The sequence below is a fragment of the Xiphophorus maculatus genome, chromosome 6 (assembly GCF_002775205.1).
Source record: "Xiphophorus maculatus strain JP 163 A chromosome 6, X_maculatus-5.0-male, whole genome shotgun sequence".
In the NCBI taxonomy this organism is placed as follows: Eukaryota; Metazoa; Chordata; class Actinopteri; order Cyprinodontiformes; family Poeciliidae; genus Xiphophorus; species Xiphophorus maculatus.
Window position 1 is genome coordinate 6,886,913 of NC_036448.1, and position 24,067 is coordinate 6,910,979.

Here is a 24,067-nt window from a genome sequence, read left to right on the forward strand (position 1 = left end):
TTTTAGTCTGTAACTTTTGGCTACGTGGCAAAAAGTTTGGACCCCCCTGGTCTAAAAAATACATTTTCGTTTTGTACTTGTACTGATAGATCAGAATCAGATAATGTAGGCATTGGCAGGTCAAACCTTCACATTGAAGACCAGAATGTAGTCATAAGATCCTAATTGTTTAACTGGAGTCTATTTTTAGCAATCTAGTAAAACCCATGTATTGGATCTTGAATAAGAAATTAAAATTATTACATTTTGACTGTATTGAAAATATTTGACTGGATGCAATTTGCAAGAGAAGGAGGTTTTTGCACAGACCATTTTTGGTTTGTACAGAAGGACTTTTTTATTTTATATTGTATATTTCACATGTGAATAAAAACAGTTAATTATTTTAACCGTTTAAATTATTTTAAAATGTCAATATTTCCAGGGCCTCTACAGGCTGGTGATGATGACTGAAAGAGGCAATGTGCACCTTTAATGGTTCTGTATGATAGAAGAACCCGGAAATTAACATTTTAATCCGCCACACTGTGAAATTACAGTTTTGAAGTGTATTTTAAACTCCTTCACATTGGTCCGGCTGACGGCTCTCTTGTTTGGGCCGCGTTTCCACACAATTAGCTTTGCGCAACAGCTTCTTAGAATGTGGAAACCTGTTATTTAACAGCAAACTCATTTGCATAGTCGGTGGTGGAAGATTTTAGTGTTGGAAAAGCAAATCACAAGACATAATCAAAGCGGCATACTGATAAAGCTGTCTGTGTGTCATTTTCTGTCAGTTTTATTTCCTCAACAAAATTAAGCTACAGAATAAGACATGGGCCGCTTGCTGCTATCAAGGTACACTGTAAAAAAAACAAAAACAAAACAGTAAAATACGTATTTATACTGTAAAATTCTGGCAACCACAGCTGTCGGTACTTTACTGTAAAAGTAGAGACATTTTTTTTACAGTGTAAACCAAATTTAAGATGTTATCGTTCTAAAACTACTGGAAAACGTTGGTAGCCAAAGAAAAATCCCTCGACGACAACAGGGAAAGCCGCGCAAATGAAGTAGTTCTAATGAATTTCAACCGACCTGTAGGATTTTGCAAGTCGGCTCGGCGACTGTTTGGGTGAAGACACTCTCTGCAGCGTGGCGTAGCTGGGCATGTCGGCGGAGGCTGAGCCCAGGCGCTGCAGCTTGGTGGGGGATCCCACCGCCTGCAGAGGGGAGCTGACACGCTGCAGTCCAGGAAAAGAAAAATTAAATAAAATCATTTGGACATCATTAAGAGGGAACGCCAGTCAACTTCAAAAAGTTTCCCGGGTCTTCCATTTTCGATTTTTTTTTTTTTTCAATCCGTGAACATAAATAAACAAACGAAAAGCTCGAGACGAACTCTCTAACGAGCATGAAGAGCTGAACGGTTGGAAGGGTTTGACATTTACAAAAAGCAACCGTGAGCAAAACCAGGTTGACTCGTCATTTTTATTTAGCAACAATTTTTGCTAAATAAATGGAATGATGAATCCTCCAGTTGAATTGTAGAAAAAAAAAATAAAAAACACATAGCGCCAGACCGAGCGCTGATCGTTCATTAGCTACACAGGATTAGTTCTTTGGACACAATTAAAATGACAATATGTGAGCAAACCAATCTATTTCAGTTCAAACGCACAGGAAACTTGACTATTTTCATGCAAAAACAGGATCAGAAAACTAGTTTTTTTTTTGCAAATCTTCAGCCACAAAGTTTCTATATTATGTGCAATCTGGCAGACTTGACTCAACTACAGCGAATCAAAATACTTCCATTTTACACAATCATAACAACAAAGTGACGTTTTTTTTGTCTGAACTTTCAAAATGAGATCAGATAATATTGGTAAATAATGACACTAAGATGTATCCTGTTGCTTTTGTTACATTACAGCCTAAAAGGCCTACAAAATGCAAAATTAAAATGCTAAAAAAAACATTGCTTATGAGGCTTAGTAATTGCACCATAAAACCATCTATTGTTCCATCTATTGTCACTCTGTACAACTAATTATAAAAAGTTTAATTTTACATATCAGGATTTGGTGAGGAAAGACATTTGGGCTCAATCTCTATTTCCTTACTGTGTTTAATGTTAATACATTTTACATAAAGCAGAGTTATGTTATGAATAATAGCACGAGCCTGGACCGTCTAACAGAATCCATTCCAATCCATCCGTAAAAAAACTGAAGTGAAACTGAAAACCGCTCCAAGAACCAGAAAATCACTAATAAAATTAAGCTTCAGGTTGTAATGGAGGAAAAAAAAAAAACATGGTATATGAATTCTTTTTGCAGTGCTCTGTAATTAAAAACTGTTTGCTAAAAATGAGCAAAGTCAGCAGCATAATGCCAAAAAATAAAATATGAAATTCAGCTTTGACTTGATAGTTCTGCCCCATTTATTTCCATGTTGGATTTGTTCTCTCAGTTGCAAATATATAGACGTTCATTGAACTGCAATCGCTGCAAAAAAAAATCAACAACAACAAAAAGGCAGCTGCAGAGTTTCCAGAACCTCGTTTCAACCGCATGGGACAATTATTCGATGGTCCTTCAATACACAACGTAACCGTCACTGAGTACCTGAGCAGGCAAAGTGGCACAGGAGTAATACATGGACGGTCCGGCAGGTGCGGGTCCTCCGTCGGTGGACATGTGTAAGGCGCTGCCGAGGACCTGCTGGGCAAACGGGTCTCTCTGGGACTGAGAGGGCAAGTCCGTGGCCACCAACTGGGCGGCTGCACGGCTGCATGTCACCTGGACAGGTGGGAGGGGGGGGAGAGGAAAACCCAGGTTCAGCGAGAGCGTCAGCGGTGGGTCGGGAGGAGAGAAGAAGAGACATTCACCTGGTTGTAGCTGTGAACCGCGCCTCCGACCTGCCCGCCGCGCGCCGCCACCGTTTCCCCGAGCGTCAGCCCTTGGTTGCTATGGTAACCGGCAGCTGCATAGGCATCCTGGCTGTTGAGCTGCAAAGCGCTTTGAGAGAGCAGTCCTTGTCCTGTTAGGAAATTGAAAGAGAGGGCTTAAAATAGCCGAAAGCGGAAGCATGGCGTCACCTAGAAAGTGGGGGGAAAAGAAGAACTACATTATTTCTTTAATAATCAACCCTCTGTAATGTTGTGCTTCTTTGAGTGTGTGGTCGCTAGTAGAAACCTGATACAAACATGTTAAATCTTGAGATATTTTGCAAAAAAAAAAAAAAAAAAAAAGTCAAGTGCTCGTTCTGTCAGGAAGACAGAAAACCTCCTGACCTCTCTCCTCAGATGGAGAGGTCAGGATCGGACAATAACGAAACCACGACCGACCCGCCCCGACATCTGAGCCGCCAAGAAAAGGAGCATGAGAAGCACTTTAGCGAGGAATGACACCAGGTCACGTCACCGACTGGAGCAAGCTTCTGTCGAAAAGCCACCTCAAACCTCCGTCTCACTTCTGTCAAATCGTTTTTATGTAACTATTTTCAGATTCTCCTCTCTCTCTCTCTCTCTCTCTGGCAGCAGTCGATCTTTTCTGGAAAGACTTATTCTCTCTGCGGCCTTGAAGGCATTTTGCAACCTAGTTTACATCCCACGTGTTACACAACGTACTACTTTATTATTATTATGTTTTGCATGGGTTTGAAAAAGCGGCAGGTTTGTAACGAGCCTTGAAGTTAAACGATGAGAGAAGGACAGAGAGTGCTGGCTGACAGCTGAGGTGCGATTAGCTAAAGTTCCACGTTTTCTAGTTTTAAGAGACACATTTGCCTTTTCTTTACTTCTCTGGCTTCTTCTTAGTGTTTTCCTCTCCTGCTCTGCGACCCTTGAACCTCTCCGTTCCTGCTCTCTCTTGTACCTTAGCTTTTGTTTTGCACACTGCGATGCAAAAGTGTTTGGAAAAGGGACAACTTCACAATGTAGGAGTTGAATATTCTCCCCAAACATCTTCTGATTTTTTTGTGCTTTTTGTTCTTTCTCAAGAATCAGTTCTGCTTGTTTGCACTACTGTAGCATTTTTAAATGGTGAGATTGTGCTGACCAAGACTAATTGCCTTACACTGAAGGAGTCTGATGAGTGACTTTTTGGGGAAGGTAAAGCAATTAACCTAAAGCTTTCCGGGACAAACGCAGCGCAGCGCCCCATCACGGCTACAGCGACGTGCAAATTTAAATCATCTGCAAACAGCGCCGACATTTGTGGGAGCTCAAAACTAGACAGTAACTAGACTAGTAACCCTGATGTTGTAAAAAGGCAGTCGAGGGAATCAGTCTACATCCATAATATTTATTGATGATTAATTTCCTTTATACTTTTTTGTTTACATCATAACCGTCAGCACCAGCATGTACGTCGTCAGATGAGCGTTTTGTAAGAAAACATGTAGAAGAAGCGCAGCAGCACGCAGCCTGAGCATGACAGCACCAAAACGAAGCTTCGCTGCTAATTTTAGGTACCGCTTCGTCTGAATTTCAGAAGCTCTTGAAGTGTCACGCGTTGTATCGCTTCTTTTTCTTTTTTGGGGGGGGGCGAACGTGCCAACAAAGCCTGACACAAAGAACATGCAGATGTGAGCGCGCGCACCGAGAAAACCACATCAACAAAGCGCACTCTCAAGCTGCGCCGGAGCTGCAAAGTTGGAATGTGCCCTGATGGTCCCATTAAGTGTAAAGCTGAAAGTTAAATTAATCTTTTTGAGGAGAACCGGAGACTGGGAGCCTTATGAAAACATGCCAAAAAAAAAAAAAAGAATGCTCAGACGTTAAAATACTCTGTAATTTTTGATAAATCCCAACATTAATCCACTTTTGCTGATCAAAGCACTAATCTGCCCTATAAACAGCCATAATTACAGATGTAAAACTCATTTCTTTTTCTTTTTTTTTGATGAATCTTAGCAAAAATGTTGGCTAAGCATGGGTGTCCCCAGTGACTGCATTAATGCACGCAGTGAGCAGCAGTGCATGTGCAGTACGGTTCGGTCCTGGTGCTGCTTTTTGGAAAACGGCCCACATCACTGCAACACAGACTTCCTGCGTCCATCGTAAAATCTAGAGCATTTTTCACTTGGAGGACTTTTTGAGCTGTCCTGTTTGACAGACGTCCAAAGAAAATGGAAAAAATAAATAAATAAATAGGTATGCAGGATATTATTGGTATTATTGGCATAGTATCGGCCGATACACTTGTTGCTTGTGAACAGGTTGAGTTTAGTTTCGTGACGATTTACAAATTTGCAAGTTTCAGTGTTGTCATTGTCTTAGAGAGAACAAACGTCATGAATAAATTTGACGTTGAACATAATGAAAGCTGAAAGTGTTGCATCATTTTCAGCCTCCTTTTCAGCATTTGCATTTGGCAGCAGGTTAAATTGACAAAGATAATGTGTTTTATTTCCACAGTAGAGAAAGCCATATAGGTTGAGAAAGTAGGTATAGGAAAAAATATCAGTATTGGTATCGTCAATCTGCCAAATGAGTTTTAGTGTATCGGCATATCGGATTTTGAAAAAAAAAAATCCGATATTGTGCATTCCTAAGAAAATAAATCAAACCCTGAAAAGCACATGAAGACACAAAGAGTCTTTGCATGTTTGCGATGATAAAAGAAGAGAGGGATCCGAGCGCGGCGGTCAGCATCCGCTGCATGGGACAGATTAAGTCAACGGCCAGGGGCAAAAAGGAGTCTCTGTAGATAAAGAAGGCTGGGAAATAAAGCTTGGTCGCAGTGGGAAAAATAGAAGAATGAAAACATTTAGAAGGAAGCGAGTAACAGAGCAGACAGTGATGGCGCACTATTTAAAACGTGATATTGACCTCGGGGTCCAGGTAGCTCCAATTTACTCGGTCAAGAGCGACGCGTCCCGTCAAGGCCGCACGCGCATAAAAACGACAGAAAGTTGAGCGTGCAGAAATCACACGGCCGACGGAGAACTTTGCACTCGAGGCTTTGTGTTTACATGGATTCACGTTCACGCGTGTTTGCACACAAGCCCAAAGCCGGCGGTTATTTTCCCAGAGTTTTTTTCTTCTGTTTATTTGTCACTTAAGGTGCGCTCTGTATGGCTCGGGGAGCCTTTTGGGAATAAAAAAAAAAGAAAAAAGAAGAAGAACGAAAGCCTCGTAAATGCATTATCAGTCAGACGGCAAACACAGAAGGCTTCACTGAATCCATTTGAGAAACTCCCGTGCACCGCTGAAGCCAAATGCCCTCCATCTTCACGTCTTAGCAGTTTTATTTATTTATTTATTGTTTTTGCCATTCATCCACAGGTTATATTAGAATTAAGTGAGTACACGCTCACAGATGGCTCATGCCTTGTGATCTCACGCATTAGCACATCTGCGTACACCTGAAGCATGTAATCGTGTTAGATATTCTGACCCGGATAGACCCGCTCGTTTTCTTCTATTTCTCTCTCTCTCTCTCACACACACACACACACACACACACACACACACACACACACACACACACACACACACACACACACACACACACACACACACACACACACACACACACACACACAAAAAGGCAGAGTGGTTTTCTTCGTGACCGGAGTCGTCAATCGACGCATTTTAATATTTCATCCGTTTTCTATTTCAGAGAGATATTCTAGATGGCCGTCTGTGGATGTGCTGAGTCGGGAATGCAAGCATAAAAAAAAAAAAAACAAAGGAAAAAAAAAGTGGATCCCAAAAGGGTGAATGCAGAGGAGACACGCAGATTATCATGCACACTGGCTAACAGCAGCGGCGTGAAGGCTGAAGACGCTCTCTGTAGTCTGCTGCTGTGCGCCACTGATCTGCTCCGCAGCGTGAGACAGAGCAGACTCTCTGCTTGCTCCCCTCTCCTGTGTGCAGAGTTCAGTAGTAACTAGCTACATTTACGGGATTACATTTACTTGAGTAACTTTTTTGACAAAAAAAAAAAAAAGAAGTACTTTTTACTATGCTGTGCTTTTTACTTTTACTTGAGTAATTTTATTGTGAAGTATCGCTACTCTTACTTGAGTAAAATTTCTGGGTCTTCTGCCCTCTGTGAGTAACTTCACTGAAAGAACAAACACGTTTTCGCCAAAACATTCACCCGGCGCAGTTTTCGTTGGAAGTTTTATATTGGAAGAAATTTTCATTTGCCTGATTTTTGTGTTTGTTTTTTTGTTACTTATATGGATTTGTGTCATTTTCATCCTTGAAATATCAAAATATCCAATTAACTTTATATGTTGGTCCATCTAATGATCCAAACTCTAAACATTAAGAGATTGATCATTTGATCAGTTACTTTGTGCTTGACTTTTTTTTTTTTTAACCAAATACTGCTTTAGTACTTTAATACTGCTAATTCCTTGGATGAGTACTTTTTACTTTTACGTGAGTAAAAATATGTTGAAATCAGTGGCTGTTCCAGACATGAGCGACTTGGGCAGCTTCTTGTGCAACTACCACTCTACTGGCGGCAGTTTATACGTTTATGCTTTATATAAGAATGAGAAAGGTTGTATTTTATGCTATTTTATGTTGCAATGGATGCAAACTGATTTAATGCATCGTTTTAGATTCTAGAGAAACTTATATTAAAATGGGCTAAATTTTGGTAACTTCTCCGATTATTTTAAACCATCGGTTGGTAAGAACCGCTGTTCTCTGATGAAATCCAGGAGAGAAAAAAGAGGAAGATGCTATTTAGAATAAAGTTACTTTCTACAGATATACAACTCTTTAGAAATAAAACTTTTATCAACTAGCATTTTAAGTTCAACTTGAATACATTGCTTTACAACCAGTTTCCAGCTGGAATGTAAGTACTTGACTTTGTGTACGTCTGTATGAGTGGACTGATTTGTCTCTATATTTCTGTATCTCTACTGGATTTGTTTTCCTTACCAAATAGCCTAGGGTGATATTTGACTATATATAAAAACAGTTAATTAAAAAAACAAAACCGAACTGAATATGTCAGCTGTTTATGCCGCTACCTTTGAACATGGACTGGGACTTCAGAAGAGCACAACAAAGTTCAGTTTCATGTTTTTGAGCTATCCAGCTTCCAACTTTTGTCTTTTACGGACATTTGATTTGTTTAAGGAAAGAAACTACATTTTCTAGTCTATACTGGCAGCCAGTAGAGCTGACTGCACATATTGTAAAAAAAACTGAAATCACTTTGTACTTGTTTAAAAACGATAGTCACTTCTCGTTTGATGAATAATATTAACTCGTCGTAGCGACGCACCACCAGCTAAAATTGGTTTTAAAACAAAAAAAAAAAAAACAGCTACCAGAAATCGGTCCCAGAACTCTGACCAGGCTGAAGTGAGCAGATGTAAAATAAAACATTCCTGTTCGGTACCATGTAAACAAAACGTAGAGATTAGCGTTTAATCGTGAGCCTCGGTTGGCGCAGCTTGTTTGCTGTTTAGGGAAAATCAGCACTTTAAAAACCTTAAAACCTGCACCTCATTTCAGAGACGACTCTTATGACTTTGACAAACTGCTCAGGCATATTTGCATCGTTGGTACAAATAAAGCAAATAAGCAACATTTTAGCTCGGCTTTGCCTTTTCTTTTTTCCCTCCATTCACCATCTTTCTGTCCGTTTACGTCCGGTCTGTACCTTCACTCTCCTTCATCCGTCTACTTCTGGGATAAATCAGGTGGTGAGTTACATAACTGTTATGTGAACATTATAAATATCAAGCAGATTTTCTGGAACCAGTATTTGGTGCATGGTGATGTACGTATCTAATGGCAACCACTGCAGGACTCTACACCTGTCTGTGGTGCCTTCAGTGCAGAAGTATGCATTTCCCACTGTTAGTGTGCACACACACACACACACACACGTCTTTTTTTTCCCCCAGAGCTTTTGCAGAGTACAGTAGCCACATATTTGTGTGTTTGCCTCTCCTCTCTGCTCTGCAAACAGCAGGCCAGCTGACATCTCAGCGAGGATGGATTAGCATATCCAGCTACTGGCACAGCGCTGCGTGTCTTCTGACAGCTACCTCACCCCCACAAGGGTCGAGTGTAGCGAAGACACGGGTATCATCTCCAGGACCGAGCGCACGGAGATCACAGCGGGAAGGCGCAGGGAGCGGTTCGGGATCTCAGTGAGCGCGTCTGTTTTCATGACATCGCTGCGCGGCGGATTTAAAACGACCCGTGTTTTTATGCCGCCCCCCGTGAGCCTACCGGCAACTTCTAACGCGGCTTTGCTCAGCTGCAGTTTATCAAGCCACCATAGTGCAGGAATGTGTGTGAAAATTGCAAAAGAGAATGGATGCTGAAATGTTTTATATACAGTATATACTGTATAGTCTCTCTGGCTAAAAAAGACAGATGACCTTTTCCTGTTTTCAAGGTGTAAGGATTGCCAAAGTTATTTCTATTAGCTCAATGTGAGAATTAGTGGTGCACCGATTGCAGTTTTCTGGCTGATCGTCGATGACTGAGATTTAAAAAGCCTGACTCGTCAATTTCGATTTTGGCCAATATCAATTTTTTGTCCAAAATGTCGCTAAATGTAGGAAGAAAGTCACTGAGTTGGTACGTGATCTGGTGGGCCGGCCTGTCAGTCAAACCTTTCACACAGGAGAGCAGAAGAGGACGGTGGTAAATTTTCAGACCTTTGCTGAGGTAGATCAGATCGTCTTCACATGTAAATATCGGCCAACCAAAACTAAGGAAATCGGCGCAAATAAATGGGCTGGTAGATAAATTGGTGCACTTTCTTTTTCCCATAAGCATTATTACTTTCTACAGTTTAATATTTTTTTACACTTCTCATTAATCCTTGACATTATTACATGAAAGCTGAATAAACTTTCCCTGATTTAGGTCTGTTTGGATAAGCCAAAAGGCTTCCTATTTGCTAAATGCAAAAATACAATTTTGCTTTTCCTTTTTCAAATTCAAAAGCTTATTTACAGTTTCTTAGTATTTGGTATAATTGCAATAAAAATGGTCTGACTTGGGTCAAATGTTCCTGGTGTACTGCTACAGATTTGTGACGATGGCTTCCTACAAACAGAACTTGTGTGTCATGCCGCCATGCTCACACATCTTTTTGGGTTCTGCCCACAAACTCTCTCTAGGATTGAGTTCAGGGTTCACTCAAAGACACTGATATTGTTGACACTTTTTATAATTTGGTGTCCATTTGTGTAAATTCATGTGTTTCTTCAATATTTAAAAAAAAAAAAAATCCCCAATGACACTACCTATGACGCCCCCGCCACAATCTCCACACTTAAAAATCTTACCAAGTATTTTTGATCATTTCAAGTGCAAATATGTAGAAATAAGACAAAGCTAACTTATAAGCAACTTTTCAGCAAGATGTAAAAGTTTGTTTTAAGTCAATTTCTTAATTTTGTTCCACTGGCAGATAATTTCACTTACAACATGGGAACAATGTCTGCCAGTTTCACTGCTAGCGGAACTAGAACCTTTTTCATCAATATTAAGGAATTATTACCTTAAAACAAGCGCTTCTGTCTTACTTAAAAGTTACCTAGGAGTTAATTTGGCCTTATTTCAAGTGTATTAATGTATTTGCACTATAAATTAGACCAGAAGTACTTAGAAAGATTTTGTTTTTGCAGTGCAAACCATTTATCTTACTGTCTCCTGTAGAAGCGTCCTGCGAGTCCAAGATGCCGGACTCCTGAAGCGACCTGATGCACGAGTCTACGAGCTCCAGGCCAGTCGTCAGTTCCTCCTCTATGTCCTTCTGTCCATCTACATGTGCATAAAACAGTGAAAAGGCAATAAGTGATCTGTCTTCATCTATGTCAAGATTTCTAAAGGTGATTACAGAAGCACTCCTGGATTTAACCTGAGCGTACTTGGCATATTTTTCACCTAGTGTGAGTTCTAAATCCATGAAATCCCAGGTTATGTTCCAAAAAAAGATCTTAAGGTTTTAATAACAACTAGATGTTAATTTAGTAACCGTGGGTGTGACAATAAATAACCGACTAATAATTTCAGACTAAAAAATAAAAAAACATCAGACACATTTGGATGAGAACACAGAAAAGTCACATTAATGTTAAAAACTTGTCCAAAATAGTGTAATAATACAGCAGCCTCAATGAACTTTTCAAATTTACAACCAGGCAACATGTTGAAGACTTCATTTGTTTTTCTTTTTTTGGTTCCATTGCAAACAAGGCTTCTATAAAGTAAAATATACTGTATATATATATATATATATATATATATATATATATATATGTATATATATATATATATATATATATATATATATATATATATATATATTTAAAAACAGGTATAGGGCATATTTTTGAGAATGCATTCAGACAAGTGTTACTTTTTAAATAGCTTTTCAAAAAATGTTCAATTCAAAATATCTTAGACTTTCTTCTCAAGCAGAATTGAGGCGGTGCAATTGATTATTTTTGCTTTGTTAAAAACACCTGACATAAATGTGGTTTGGAAAAAAAACCCTTACTAAAAATAGCAAAGTCAAAGTGATTGGTTGTCATTGCAAATTCTTGATGATCATTCAAGGTTGACACAACCAGCTAAGGGTAATTACTTTTTCCCATAACTGTTATTGTCTTTTTCCTCAATAAATGTAATCACCATTTGACTACGTTTGTAATTTCTAAGGTTATCTTTGTCTGACGTTAAAATGTCGTTTGATCATATACGTGGAAGTTTGACAAAAGAGCAAAAACTGAAGAAATCTGTAAAGAATTTTCCTTAACACTGCCATCATAAACCCAGTAGGTCAAGGGTAAAAAGCTGATCATTTAGCAACAAATCTTACGGGACTGAGGTCCGCGTTGTACTGAGATACGAGCCGTTTGTCTGTCAGACAGCGGCTGATGGCACGGCCAGTGTTTTCCAGTTAGAGACGGCTGTCAAGGAAGATAAAAGCTTACAAATGAGTCTTAGCGGCAACATTAATCTCCTACAGAGATGGAAGGAGAACGTTAATAGTAGCGGCCTTAGTGGGAGGATTTAGGAGGCCTATTTTATTAACTTCAAGTGATGCCTTTGCAGGCCGAAGCCTCTGCCTCTATAGGCAAAAAAAAAAACACTTTCAGGACTGACTGCGATGTTTCATTGAATTGAAGCAAGGCTGATTTATTTGTGAGCAACGTGCTTTAAAGGGAGAGAAAAAAAATGGAGCACAGACACAGAGAAAGTTACACTAAAAACAAAGCAGTCATATATTGTAGTAAAATTTAAGCTGTACAGAAAGAGAAATTAAAAATCTAATTGGAAACAAAAAAATAGCCAAGATAAGATACAGTGAGATAGAAGATACGATACCATACATACCATACGACAGTGGAATCATTTTTTACCTTTATGCTACAGCTGCCGTAAATAGTCATGTTTTTAGCTGTCATTTGAAATTTCTGCATATTTCAGTGTTTGGCTTCCAGAATGCATTTTAAACCACAACCATTTAGTTCCTTATAGATAAAAATAACACAATATTAAAATATAAGGGGGGGAAAAAAAAGAGACCTTGAGGAACTCCTCGGGCTTTTTTATTATAACAAAGATAATATTTGCACAACTAAAAGCATAAAAAGCAGCAGCAGGTTGTGGACTTTAGCTTTATTAAGCTTAAGTGTAGAGATGATCAGAAATGTCATAACGACCTTATCCAAACAAATGTTATATATGCATTTTTTTTTAAACTTTTCAATGAGTTGTGAGCGATGACACGATTGTGGGTCTGATTGGAGTGCAGATGGGTTTATTGTGGAACAAACCGAGTCCGTCTCTGGCTGAGTGGTCAAGCTAGAGAACAGCAGGCCGGACAGTGAAAGCCTTCACCACAAAACCTCTGGGATCGTTGTGTTAGCCACCTCTTTGTTGGCAGAGGTCACCCAGTGCGCACTCAACTAATCAATCTGCTCTCCACATCCTATAGATCTGAGCAAGGCTGACAAAGAGGCAGGAAGACTGACCCAAGTGTCAAGCATGTTTCTTTTTTTTTCTTTTCCAACTAAAACACTGTCAGAAAAGTGGCCAAGCTCGGTGAGGTGTTTTCATTTGACTTTTAAATAATCTGGAGGCCCATTGATTCTGTCTGCCACTTGTGTGACGCACGCCCCATGCGAATAAGGGCCGGGGACTATTTGCTGAGTTTTACTTGGCTTTTACAAGAGGTGAAATGCAGGAAGAAACGTATGATTCGAAAACATATATTGCAACATTTTAGATTACCTTGGTGGTTCCAGCGAAACTTCTCATCTGCTGAGCTGCAAGACACAAACAATAAAAACAAAACCGGGTTAGAAATGTGCTCTACTTTAATTGCTATTGCACTGGATGTCAGTGTGATATCTGTACTGAAATGCTGCAGTATTTAGCTCAGGTATGTATGTTGGGTGCTGGAGTCTGGTCTTGTGGGGAGCTTTCTTTTGTTTTTTTCCACCAGGAGGAGCCATGAGGTTGCGGTCTGTTGGAGGGTGGTTCCCGCACACCTGTGCATAATCGGCATCATCACCGCCAGCATAAGAGGTGCCGGCGGCCGGTTCTCCAACGCTTGAGTGTTGACCTCTAACGGTACTCTGAGCCCCCTGAGCGTAGTCCTCTGTGTTTTCATCCTTGCTCCCAGCAACCTGAATCTATCTTTATATTTCTGCTTGCAGGAATGCCTCTCGTGGTGCCGGGGAGAAGTACCCCTTGTGAAACCCGCGTTCAAAACCGAGACCCAAGAACCTCCGCTGAAGAAACTCCGGGCATGCAATCTAAACTGGCCGAGACCTGCTCCTCACCCTACAGACAGTCTGACTACCTGCCCGCCCTCCAACGACTCTCCCATCTGCGACCTCAGAGAATCCTCCAGCAATTGGACCCCGGATTGGACTCCTCCTCCTCCCGTCAGCTTTCCAGGCTCCAGTACCCCAACCTCAGTTTCCCCCCAGCGGACGAACCTCACCTCACCCAGAAAGCTCGTTCCTGAACTAGTTTTTTTCAGTTCAACAACGGGGCGATTCTTATCCCGTGGCCCCAAGACATATCACATACCACACCAAATATTTATGTTTGAAAAAATAAATTTTATTTATCTGAGTTATTTTCCATCTCCTATTTGTGTCTCTCCATGTGGGTCAAGCGTGAAGCTTCAAACATGACAATGTAGCCTTTTTAAATTGACTATTTTCATCCAAATCTAATAGAACTACACTGAAATTTACTAGGAATAACATTACGTTGCCAGAGTAAAGTAAATATTAAACCTTCTAAATTGACATTTTTTAAAGTCATCTGAAGTGTGTTGCCAATTGGGAATAGCATTTAATAACATGGGTGCACTTATTAAAACAATAAAGAGACTGATTAAAATTCTTTTTTTTTCTTTCTTATTGAAGCACGTTTGTCTAAGAACAGTTTTGTCTTAGAAAAGGTTTCAGAGGAGTGAGAACAAAAACAGACAAAAAAAAGGTAACGGTAGTGGAAAAATATCAGTAGAGGAAACTATAAATACGAGATATGAAGAAATGTAAACATAAAAGTGCAGCATTCATATCCAACATTAAACACACAGCTCATAACTCTGTTGATGAATTCTTTCGGTGTCGATAACTACACGCCGTCCTGACAAAGTAAACAGTTTAAAGTTGCCTTGAACCGTGTTCAATTTAAAACTTTGCCGAAATATGGAAGATATCCAATTTAAAGGTTTTTCTGGCACCAGTGGCCTTTATTTACAGCATATCTGACAGAAAATAATCAGCAAAAGAGGGGAAGACATACTAGAGTCTTTATTAGGACTCATAACCTCCTTAAACGGGCGTAACCATCTCTACACCATGCAACGCACCAAGCTTAGCTTCCCAATTTTTGCTCCGCAAAAGTTAGCTGCTTGCCAGAATCATCAAATTTTAGCTTTATTGATGAAACCTCAAATGTTTGCCAATGAGGGTGGTATCAGATCTACAACAACAATCTTCAGTGTCATCAGTGTGGAAGTTGTAACTGAGTCAAGACTCAAAAAAAAAGAAGCTATTTTCAGTATTGGTGACATTTTAAAAAGTAATTTAAAAGGAAACTGTCCTGTCCACAATAATTTCATGTGTCACTGCCACAAGTCAGACCATACCTCCTGACAAGTGCAGGTTTTTTAGCATCAAGCTTCTATTGGTGAAAACACATAAAAAAGGCGCCTCTTTAGGACTAGAGCTGGTTTAATGATGAAGGGCTGTAGAGTCTCATCAAACTGAGAACTGAGAAAATTTTTCTGAGACAAAACGTTTTACGCTGGGACTGGTCAAGTAAGTTAATGCGCGGATTCTTGGACAATAAGGGGATGGTTGGCACGTGGAAAGTATGAGTGTGAAAAAAAAGCTCTGTTGGGTCTATGTGATGGGGAATGCCAGATGTGGTAGTCAATATGTGTTGGTCAGAACCCTTTAAGAGGGGCCGTGTCTTCAGATGGGAAAGAAATTTTCAATAATTGAGCAAAGATTTCCTCATGATTTTGACAAATACGCCAGAAAGACTTTTGGAAAATTGTGGTAAAATTGAAATTCTATTTACATTTCTTTTAGCTACCTCTAATCCATTCCCCCTAAATCTTTCCCTGGGACAAGGGTTTAACAACACCTTCGCAAGCAACAAATTTCACAACTGCAACGTCGGCAGTCGTGTTGTCTCTCGTCCGTTCTGCTGCCCGACCGAAAACGAAAGACCTAAAATGACAAACTCCATCGACTAGCCATAAACAGAGACCAGAAGCCGTTAAATCACCCCACTGATTGCCTCCGCTGCGTATGCGTGTATGCAGAGTGTGACGGACTGCGGCGAGTAGCAGAGCAGCACGTGTTAATGGAGCCCTCAGCCAGCATGGCGGCCCCTCATTCATCAGGCATTGTTATAACCAGAGACGCGCCCTGACATGTGTACAAACACAAGCTGTGAGGCGGACGCACGGCGCGTTACAGAAACGGCCAAATCCTAACGTCTTTTAAAACGGGAGCGTGTTTACGGCAGACAAACAGAGCCGGCTGGAAGTAGGATTATTATCGCCAGTCTGCTTTCTGTGAGGTAGCTACGCTAACTCTGCGAGAGGCCGTTTTCTCAGCGAAGGACAGGCCGTCCCGTCTGTCTGCTGGTGTCAAAACGTTGCCTCGGTGGTGGCGAGCGCCTGTTATTTCCCAGCAGCCGGTGGGAGACCGAGCTACGACCGAATGCAACATGAGCGCTCGCGCAGACACCTCGCTGCAAACTGTGAGGAAGGAGGCCAAATGTTGTTAACATCAAGTAGTTGCATGTAGCGAGTTGGCTGAAGGTGGGGAACAAAAACAGTCCAGTGAAAAAAGGAGAAATAGGAGGTATCTGTTCACACACAGAGGGAAAGATAAACGGCTTAAGGGGAGGGGAGAGAACAGGAGGGGGAAATCTAAAAAGGCTTTTTTTGGAAAAGGGAGACATGAAAAACACACAATACATCACATTAGTTACAGGTGGTTTCAATCTGGAGTAAAAGTTTAATTTCCAGGTAAAAAACACAGTTTCCTTCTATTTATTATTTGGTCCGACCAACTCAGCTTCTGCATTTTCAGTGCAGTTCCACAAGCTTCAGTGTCCTCTATAGGGACCTCATGTACAACAGCACAAAAAAGTCCATAATTGCGAAGTGCAATAAAAAAGAATGCATAGATATTACAATTTTTAATAAATGAGAATCTAAAAGAGTCTGTCCTACTTCGGTATGTAGCTCCAAAGGCAACAATTTGTCAAAGAACCTCTTGCTGCACATACATCGTCTCTTCTGGCTTTGCAACATGAAGAGGCTAAGATTTTTGCTCTTTTTGTTTTTTGAAAAGCGCAGATCAGGTTGAGTCAGATCGGATGGAGAGCGTATGTAAAAATCAGGACTCAAAACTGACCCCAAATTCTGTCAGCAATGTTTTGGGTTTTTTTTATTGCCACACTTTCATAAAGACCAGATTGATGATTAATTACATTAATTAATGTAAATTAATTAAATGTAACTAAATGTAATTAATGCGCTAAATCACATTTACCGCATTAATCATGTGCTAAATTTAATCATTTAGCGCATGATTACAATGAGGTAAAGGTGATCATCTGCATTTTATTTAGGGGTATCAGAGTGGATCTTAACACAAATGCATAAAATACTTTTCAAATTTCCTTATATAGAAACATTTTTGAAAACCATGTTAGTATGGTTCCCTTACACAATGCAGTTATTAATTACTTATGTGGAAAAGCTCAAGAGATGTAAACACTTTTGTGCGGCACACGTGGACGGATCGATCCAGGATATCGATAATATCGATACCGAGTCAATATCAGTATCGGATCTATAAAAGCCTGGTAAAATCTAAACTTTAGTTTCAGATTCCTTTGTGAAATTTTTAAATGACACTTTTCTTTTTAATGCAAAGTTGACACTTTTAATTGACTTTTTAATGCAGATTTTTATAGAACTTTGTATTAAAACTGTAATTATTGACCTAATAATGTAAAGTTGACACTTTTAATGGACTTTTAATGCAACTTTTAATGCAACTTTGCGTTAAAAGTGTCATCATTTACCGAATGACACTTCATGACAACAGTTGTAAACATTCATAAAGACTCCTTCACGTTCATGACAGGTGTTAAATCATTGTTAAGTGTAATGTCAGTCTTATGCACATCCCTTCAAATTTTTGGCATTGCGGTTTCTCCACACTGCCTCGGAGAAGATTTTGCTTCAATTTGCTCCCAAACTACTTTATTTAGAAAACATTTACACAAATCCTATTAATATGTGAATAAAGTATTTTGCAGAAACCTGTACCTTTAGGTTTGAGCAAAATAATTCAAAGGAAAAACACAAACACACTTAAAAGTCAAACATTTTATATCTCAAACTTAAATACAAAGTATTGAATTCATACCAGAGTATGCAGTAACACACCTCTTTATTGCATGGTGTCACAACACAGACCCAGATCTGAGTAAATAGGTCACCGAGAAGCTTCAGGTCTTGGAATTAAAATTCTGCTCTGTGAGTTCAAACAGAGGGAACATGTGGGACATCCCACTGAGGGAGATGGGGAAACCTCTACACCCTTTGGAAATCATCCAGCAAGTCAACCTGCCTCACCACACACCAGCTCGACCCTGTAGAAACATCAAAGTCTCGCCCCACTGTAAACCCAATCAGTCCTCACCAGACTGAAACGACTCACTGGCCTATTGACCCCAGACACAGAGTCAGTTTTCTTTTTCGTTTTTTTTCTCTCTCTCTCTCCTCCCAACACCTGCGAATCTGTTTGAAGCATCAATAGAGCCTGACAGAGTCATTAGCGGAACAACAGAGGACTAATTGACAACGCGATCAGTTCCCGTGCCGCAGGTCACTCCACGCCACAGCACCTCATCACTGCTAAAGATGTAGTGCAGCTTTTGGGGGCAGAGTGTGTGAGTGCGCCTCTGTTTGCGTGTGAAAGGAGAGGGAGGAGTGGAGGAAGGCACATGCAGAAAGAAAACAGAAAAGACGAGAATGACATGAATTTGTTGTGACCCTTACTGAAAACACTGACATATTGCGTAACAAACGGCGCCATAATCTGAAGCGGGGAAAAAAAAAGAAGGGACAGCATGCTATTAAACTGCTTGGCAACAATACTGGATTATCCTCAAAATGCCTCCAGCTGTTTTTTTCTTCTTTTTTTCCCCCCCAGAGCTGAAGCGACTGACCTTGTTAAAATGGGATGATAACATTGGACAAACCTTCCCTCGAGTGTGAAAGTCATACTAAGAGAAGCTCTGTCCTCATTTCCTAAGAACTGATAAGTAAATTAGGATGAGGTAATTAACTGTTCCTGTCTGTCACTATTCAAAGCCACAGTGCTCTGGCAAGATATTTGGAGAGGACAAGCAGTTTGTTGCATGTGCTTCAACGGAATCAGGAAAACAAAATGAAAGCTTTGATTTAAATTTGTTGAACTGCAGTAAGAAGCTCCAGGGTTCAAATTTGAGTGTTGCCCTGTGATGATGAACAGGCGAACTGTCCAGGGTTTCAACTGCCTCCTCTCAGATGACCACTGGAGGAACACGTCTTATGGAACCACATAGAGCTTCTCATCCCTGGGTCATGCAGCAAGGTTTTAAAACTGCAGACTTGCAAATCCAGCACTGTTGCCTTGCAGCAAGAAGGTCCTGGGTTCGATTCCCGGCCCGGGGTCTTTCTGCATGGAGTTTGCATGTTCTCCCTGTGCATGTGTGGGTTCTCTCCGGGTACTCCGGCTTCTTCCCATAGTCCAAAAACATGACTGTCAGTTTAATTGGTCTCTCTAAATTCTCTCTAGGTGTGAGTGTGCATGGTTGTTTGTCCTGTCTGTCTCTTTGTTGCCCTGCGACAGACTGGCGACCTGTCCAGGGTGACCCCGCCTCTCACCAGGTACGTTAGCTGGAGATAGACACCAGCACCTCCTGACTCCACTAGGGAAAAGGGTGTTAGAAAAAGGATGGATGGATGGATCTTAAGAGCCATCCTGACAATCTGGATGTTTTTAAGATTGTCAGAAGGAGAAAAATTGGCATAAAAATCTTTCAGTGTGAACTAGCCTTTAGGAATGTGGTAGAACGGGAGATTCCAATCATTGTCAGGCTGACAAAACTAAAGGAGCCACATGAGGCCATCATGTGAACACGCACTAAAATCAAACTCCCTGTTTATTATGTATGAACCTAAATCAGTGGTTTGTGAATCTAACATATAAATGTGACAAAATTAGGGAAAAAAAATTATCCTGCGATTACTTTTACAAATGCCTTTCATAAGCAAGAAAAGCAAGTGTCTATATTTGTGGATTCCAATTTTGGCCAGAATCAAAGTTTAACCCAAACGGTTGCAGCTCACAAAATTTGGAAAGCGCATAAAAGCCCCACCTAAATGCCACCTTTCTACAAAATGGCTCCACTAGACTGCGCCGCCTCTGGAGAAAGAGGACGCGTTGACGTCAAGAAGGAAATGAGACTCCAATCAAGCATACGAGTAAGGTAAAAAAAAAAGAGTCTCCATTACTGCCCCGGTGCACAGTTACCATCCCCAGTTAAAAGCCCCGCTTGATATTTTCAGTAGGATAATTGAACGCGTGAAAGAGCCATTCCAAATAATGATAAACTCCCAGTTGTACACTCTGACCTCATATTTTCAGCTCCACGAAAAAGGACACATTTTGATAAAAAAAAATTTGTGCCATTCTTATTCCATAGGTAACATTACAAATTGAACCACTGCACTCCGGCCTGCTCCACTGAAGGGCGACAAAAACAGGAGAGCGGTCAGAGAACGAGAGGCGCGAGACGGAGGGGAGAAATATGATACAGACACAAACAGAACAAAAGAGGCACATAAAGGTAGAGAATGATAGGAGGGAGGGAGGGATGAGGGTAATATGATATAATAGAAAAAGAAGTAAACACTGCAGAGAGGCTGAATATGATGGCCAGAGAGAACAAAAGAGACGAGAGCTCTGCTGAAGAGGGGCTTAAAAGAGCGAATGCCAGAGATAGCGATGAAAACCCTGTCATTTTATCCACCCAATAAACACATCCCCAGGCCCCGTCCGTATAATCCATCTTTTTCAATGCCTTCCATATTATCTGTTATCTGCGCTGACCACGAGGGCCGACCCTCTTGTAGAAAGAGGGCGAGAGATAACGGAGCCACCCTGAAAAGGGAAAGCGAGGCCGGTTCTGGCCGTGGGGAGGCATCCAACGGTGGCTCAGGTTGAGTCAACAGATTCATAAGCTAAAGAACGGTCTGCTTTAATTTAATAGGGGTCGTCTTGCAGAGGCTGCGTCGAAATAACGTGCAAACGCTCAGAGAAACTGAGAAACTTCTACTGCGGACTAAAATTGTAAATCATTTTTGCGTGATGTTAATTTGGCACAAATCGCCGGCTGTCAGTAGCAATATTTGTACTTGGCTCTGTCTCTCGCCTCTTTGATTCACGCCGTCACGGCTACTGATGCTGCACTTTTAAAGCATCTTCGAAGGATGCAAATAAGTCTGAATTAACATGAAAGGAAAAAAAAAGAAAAAGTGTCGATGTTAATAGACGAAAAGCTCAAAGCTAGTCCTTTTCTTTTTACATCCCAAAAACCTCATCAACATTCATTTTTCTGACTTCCTTTGGCCATCAATTACCCCGGCTTTATACATAATGATGGATATTGGCAGCGATGTCTGCTTCTGCTGCCAGAAAACACAGTTATGCTAACATTGAAAATGAGGTCGGTTGTCAGGCTGCGGTAGGGAAGTCTCGCTTCACATTGACACGGGCCAAGGAGGGAGGAATCAACGGACCGAAGATAGGATAATCGGTACGAAAACGGTCCGATGTGAGTTTTTTTTTTTTTTAAGAACAACAAAGTCTGGTCTGGCTACAGCAGAAGCAGATTAGCACAATGGAGTCGGGATAATAATGTTATAAAGGCAATGAAAGCCTGAACTGGCTCAGCACCTCTCCTTAATACAATCAACAGCTGAGAGCCCGTGTATACGTCTCCTTCTCCGGACTTTACCAGAACCTCTCTGCCTTTACGAATCAGCCACATGTTGTTTTCCCAACAAGCGCCGAACCCAGCTTGACAGTGAGATATTTAACAGCTAATAAGTCACTCAAGCAACCTGTAAATGTCTGCTGTCAACTCTAATTTCACCTGTGGGGGATTGATAAAGTTATAGCATATCATATCTTAGCTTAAAGATGTTTTGCTCAAAGCCCCCGTTTTGCTATTGGCTTAAAAGTTTATATAAGCTGCAGCAGCTAAAGTGTGGATTCCAAACTGCAATTTAGCTGTTGTTTGCAAAAAAAAAAAGTTTGTGTCATAGATCACTTTTTAATACCAGCTGACATTTTTGAAGCATGTAGGACAATTTACTGGTGTTGCTCAGATTAGTATCTATTTGAGGGTATTGTGGTAACATTTGCATATTTTACAGTGTACCGGTACTTTAAACATTATCTTGGTGTAACACCCCGAGATCATCACTGGTCCCCTTTTAGCCCTCTTTAAAAACTTCCTAGATAAAGCCCTGTTCAATTGTCTTAAGGAGGCATTTAATATAAATATTAATATTCAAGCTACCTTTAAATATTTTGAATATGAAATTAAACGTCACTCAAAGGTGAAACGCAGCGGATCTGACGTACCATAATAAATGTCGTTATTAATTTAAACTCAGAAGAGTCTCTGTTTCGTTCTAATTTTTCTCATTTTTGCTCTGTTTTTTCTGCGTTTAAAAAATTATTATTTTTTTTTAAATCACTCCATATCTCAAATCCATGAACCTGACACTGCTGTCACCGTGATGCACACAGAATTGATTATATCCATGTGATCAGAACCGGGTTACGTTTTCCTTTCAGCAGTACCAGAACATGCTGCGCAAACTCTGACTGGATGTAGGGAAAAACAACGACGTCAGTTTTCTGCTCCTTGTTACATTAACTATCCACCAAAAGCGTGCAACTGATCGCTAACAGCCCACTGACCTTAGGCAGGAGTTTGTCCTGTCTGAAATATTTACTGTCCGAAGAACTTTCAAATAAGGTTGGCAACTGTTTGGAGATGGATCTTGTAGCCTTTCACTGACACATACAGTACAGACCAAAAGTTTGGACACACCTTTTAATTCAATGAGTTTCCTTTATTTTCATGACTATTGACATTGTAGATTCACACTGAAGGCATCAAAACTATGAATAACACATGTGGAAATATGCACTAAACAAAAAAGTGTAAAACAACTGAAAATAGCCCTTATATTCTAGTTTCTTCAAAGTAGCAACCTTTTGCTGTGATTACTGCTTTGCACACACTCTGCATTTTCTTGATGAGCTTCAAGAGGTCGTCACCTGAAATGGTTTTCACTTCATAGGTCAACCTGCCCTGTCAGGTTAATAAGTGGGATTTCTTGCCTTATAAATAGTCATGAAAATAAAGAAAACCCATTGAATTAGAAAGGTGTGTCCAAACTTTTGGTCTGTACTATATATCTAAATTCATATTTAGGACCTTCTTATACTTAGCTTGTTCATTGCGTTCTAATGCAATTCCTCTGAATTCTCATCTCCCTTCAGTTCTCCATCTGGGCTTTCTCTCATGTAGATGGATTCCTCTGGTGGAATTTCAAACAGTTCTGTTCACAACTTCCAACAAGAGAAGAAGTTGTGAAGGATGATGTAGATTTACGATTACGAAGCGTAGTCCGCCTGCAGTTTCGGCAAAGTGAATGAAGCCGTTCTGTCCGGATTGGCCACACTTCCAATTATTGAATTATCGTTAACATCCACTTTGACCCTTTGACTGAATGTCTTGCAGATTGTTTTTTTCCTTGTATGTTTTCTTTCTGAAGCATGTTTGTTAACCTTATTTGTAACTGCTCCGGTTAATTCATCTAGGCTAACTCACTCATTCGTAATGTCGATTAAAGAGTGATTTTGGAGCTAACGATTTCGCTAACAATTTCTCAGGAACAGAAATGGCTGGTGAAAAGTTTGAAGGCAACTTTGAGACTAATTAGGATTAAACACTATAACGTAAGCATTAGTGGCGACCTTAGGGTTGCTAACAAATCTGTCCAAAAGCATGCAGCTGCATATCAGACAATTATATTTAATCAAATCACTTTTCAGTCGGCGTAAGATGTTAATAAGTTGTGAGGATACCAATAACTGTGGGGAAATCATTTATCTCTACTGTAACATATCCTGGCGGGAATTACATTATTATAATGCTGCTCAGCTTTATTCAAACGTAGTCACCTTCATCGTGTGTCCCAGCATTATTTACCTCCAAATGACCAAACCTGACGCTACCCATTATTCAGCAGGCGGCATTTCTGCTGGTACATTTCCATGGTGCAGGCTATTATGCGATATTACATTTACAAAAACAGAGATAAGCCAACGCCGCTCATAAGAAAGCTGAATATGACTGCCGAGTATCTGATAACAGCCTGCATTCTGCTACATTAAAATCCTCCACGGTGTATTTGTGTTGCTAAGGTAATAGCTGCAGCTT

The 24,067-nt window shown here is 40.4% G+C and overlaps 1 protein-coding gene across 6 annotated transcripts in view; it reads right to left on the reverse strand.

Annotated features, from left to right (window-relative positions):
- Nucleotides 1-24,067, reverse strand: part of LOC102232724 (catenin delta-2-like) — a 174,325-nt gene that overhangs the window by 69,360 nt on the left and 80,898 nt on the right. For all 6 annotated transcript variants that reach the window (XM_023335130.1, XM_023335132.1, XM_023335133.1 and 3 more), the window contains 5 exons: nucleotides 13,229-13,263; nucleotides 10,634-10,750; nucleotides 2,873-3,024; nucleotides 2,610-2,783; nucleotides 1,078-1,223 (listed from right to left, as the gene is read on the reverse strand). In XM_023335130.1, the coding sequence (XP_023190898.1) occupies nucleotides 1,078-1,223; nucleotides 2,610-2,783; nucleotides 2,873-3,024; nucleotides 10,634-10,750; nucleotides 13,229-13,263 (624 nt within the window). The remainder of the gene's footprint in view (nucleotides 1-1,077; nucleotides 1,224-2,609; nucleotides 2,784-2,872; nucleotides 3,025-10,633; nucleotides 10,751-13,228; nucleotides 13,264-24,067) is intronic.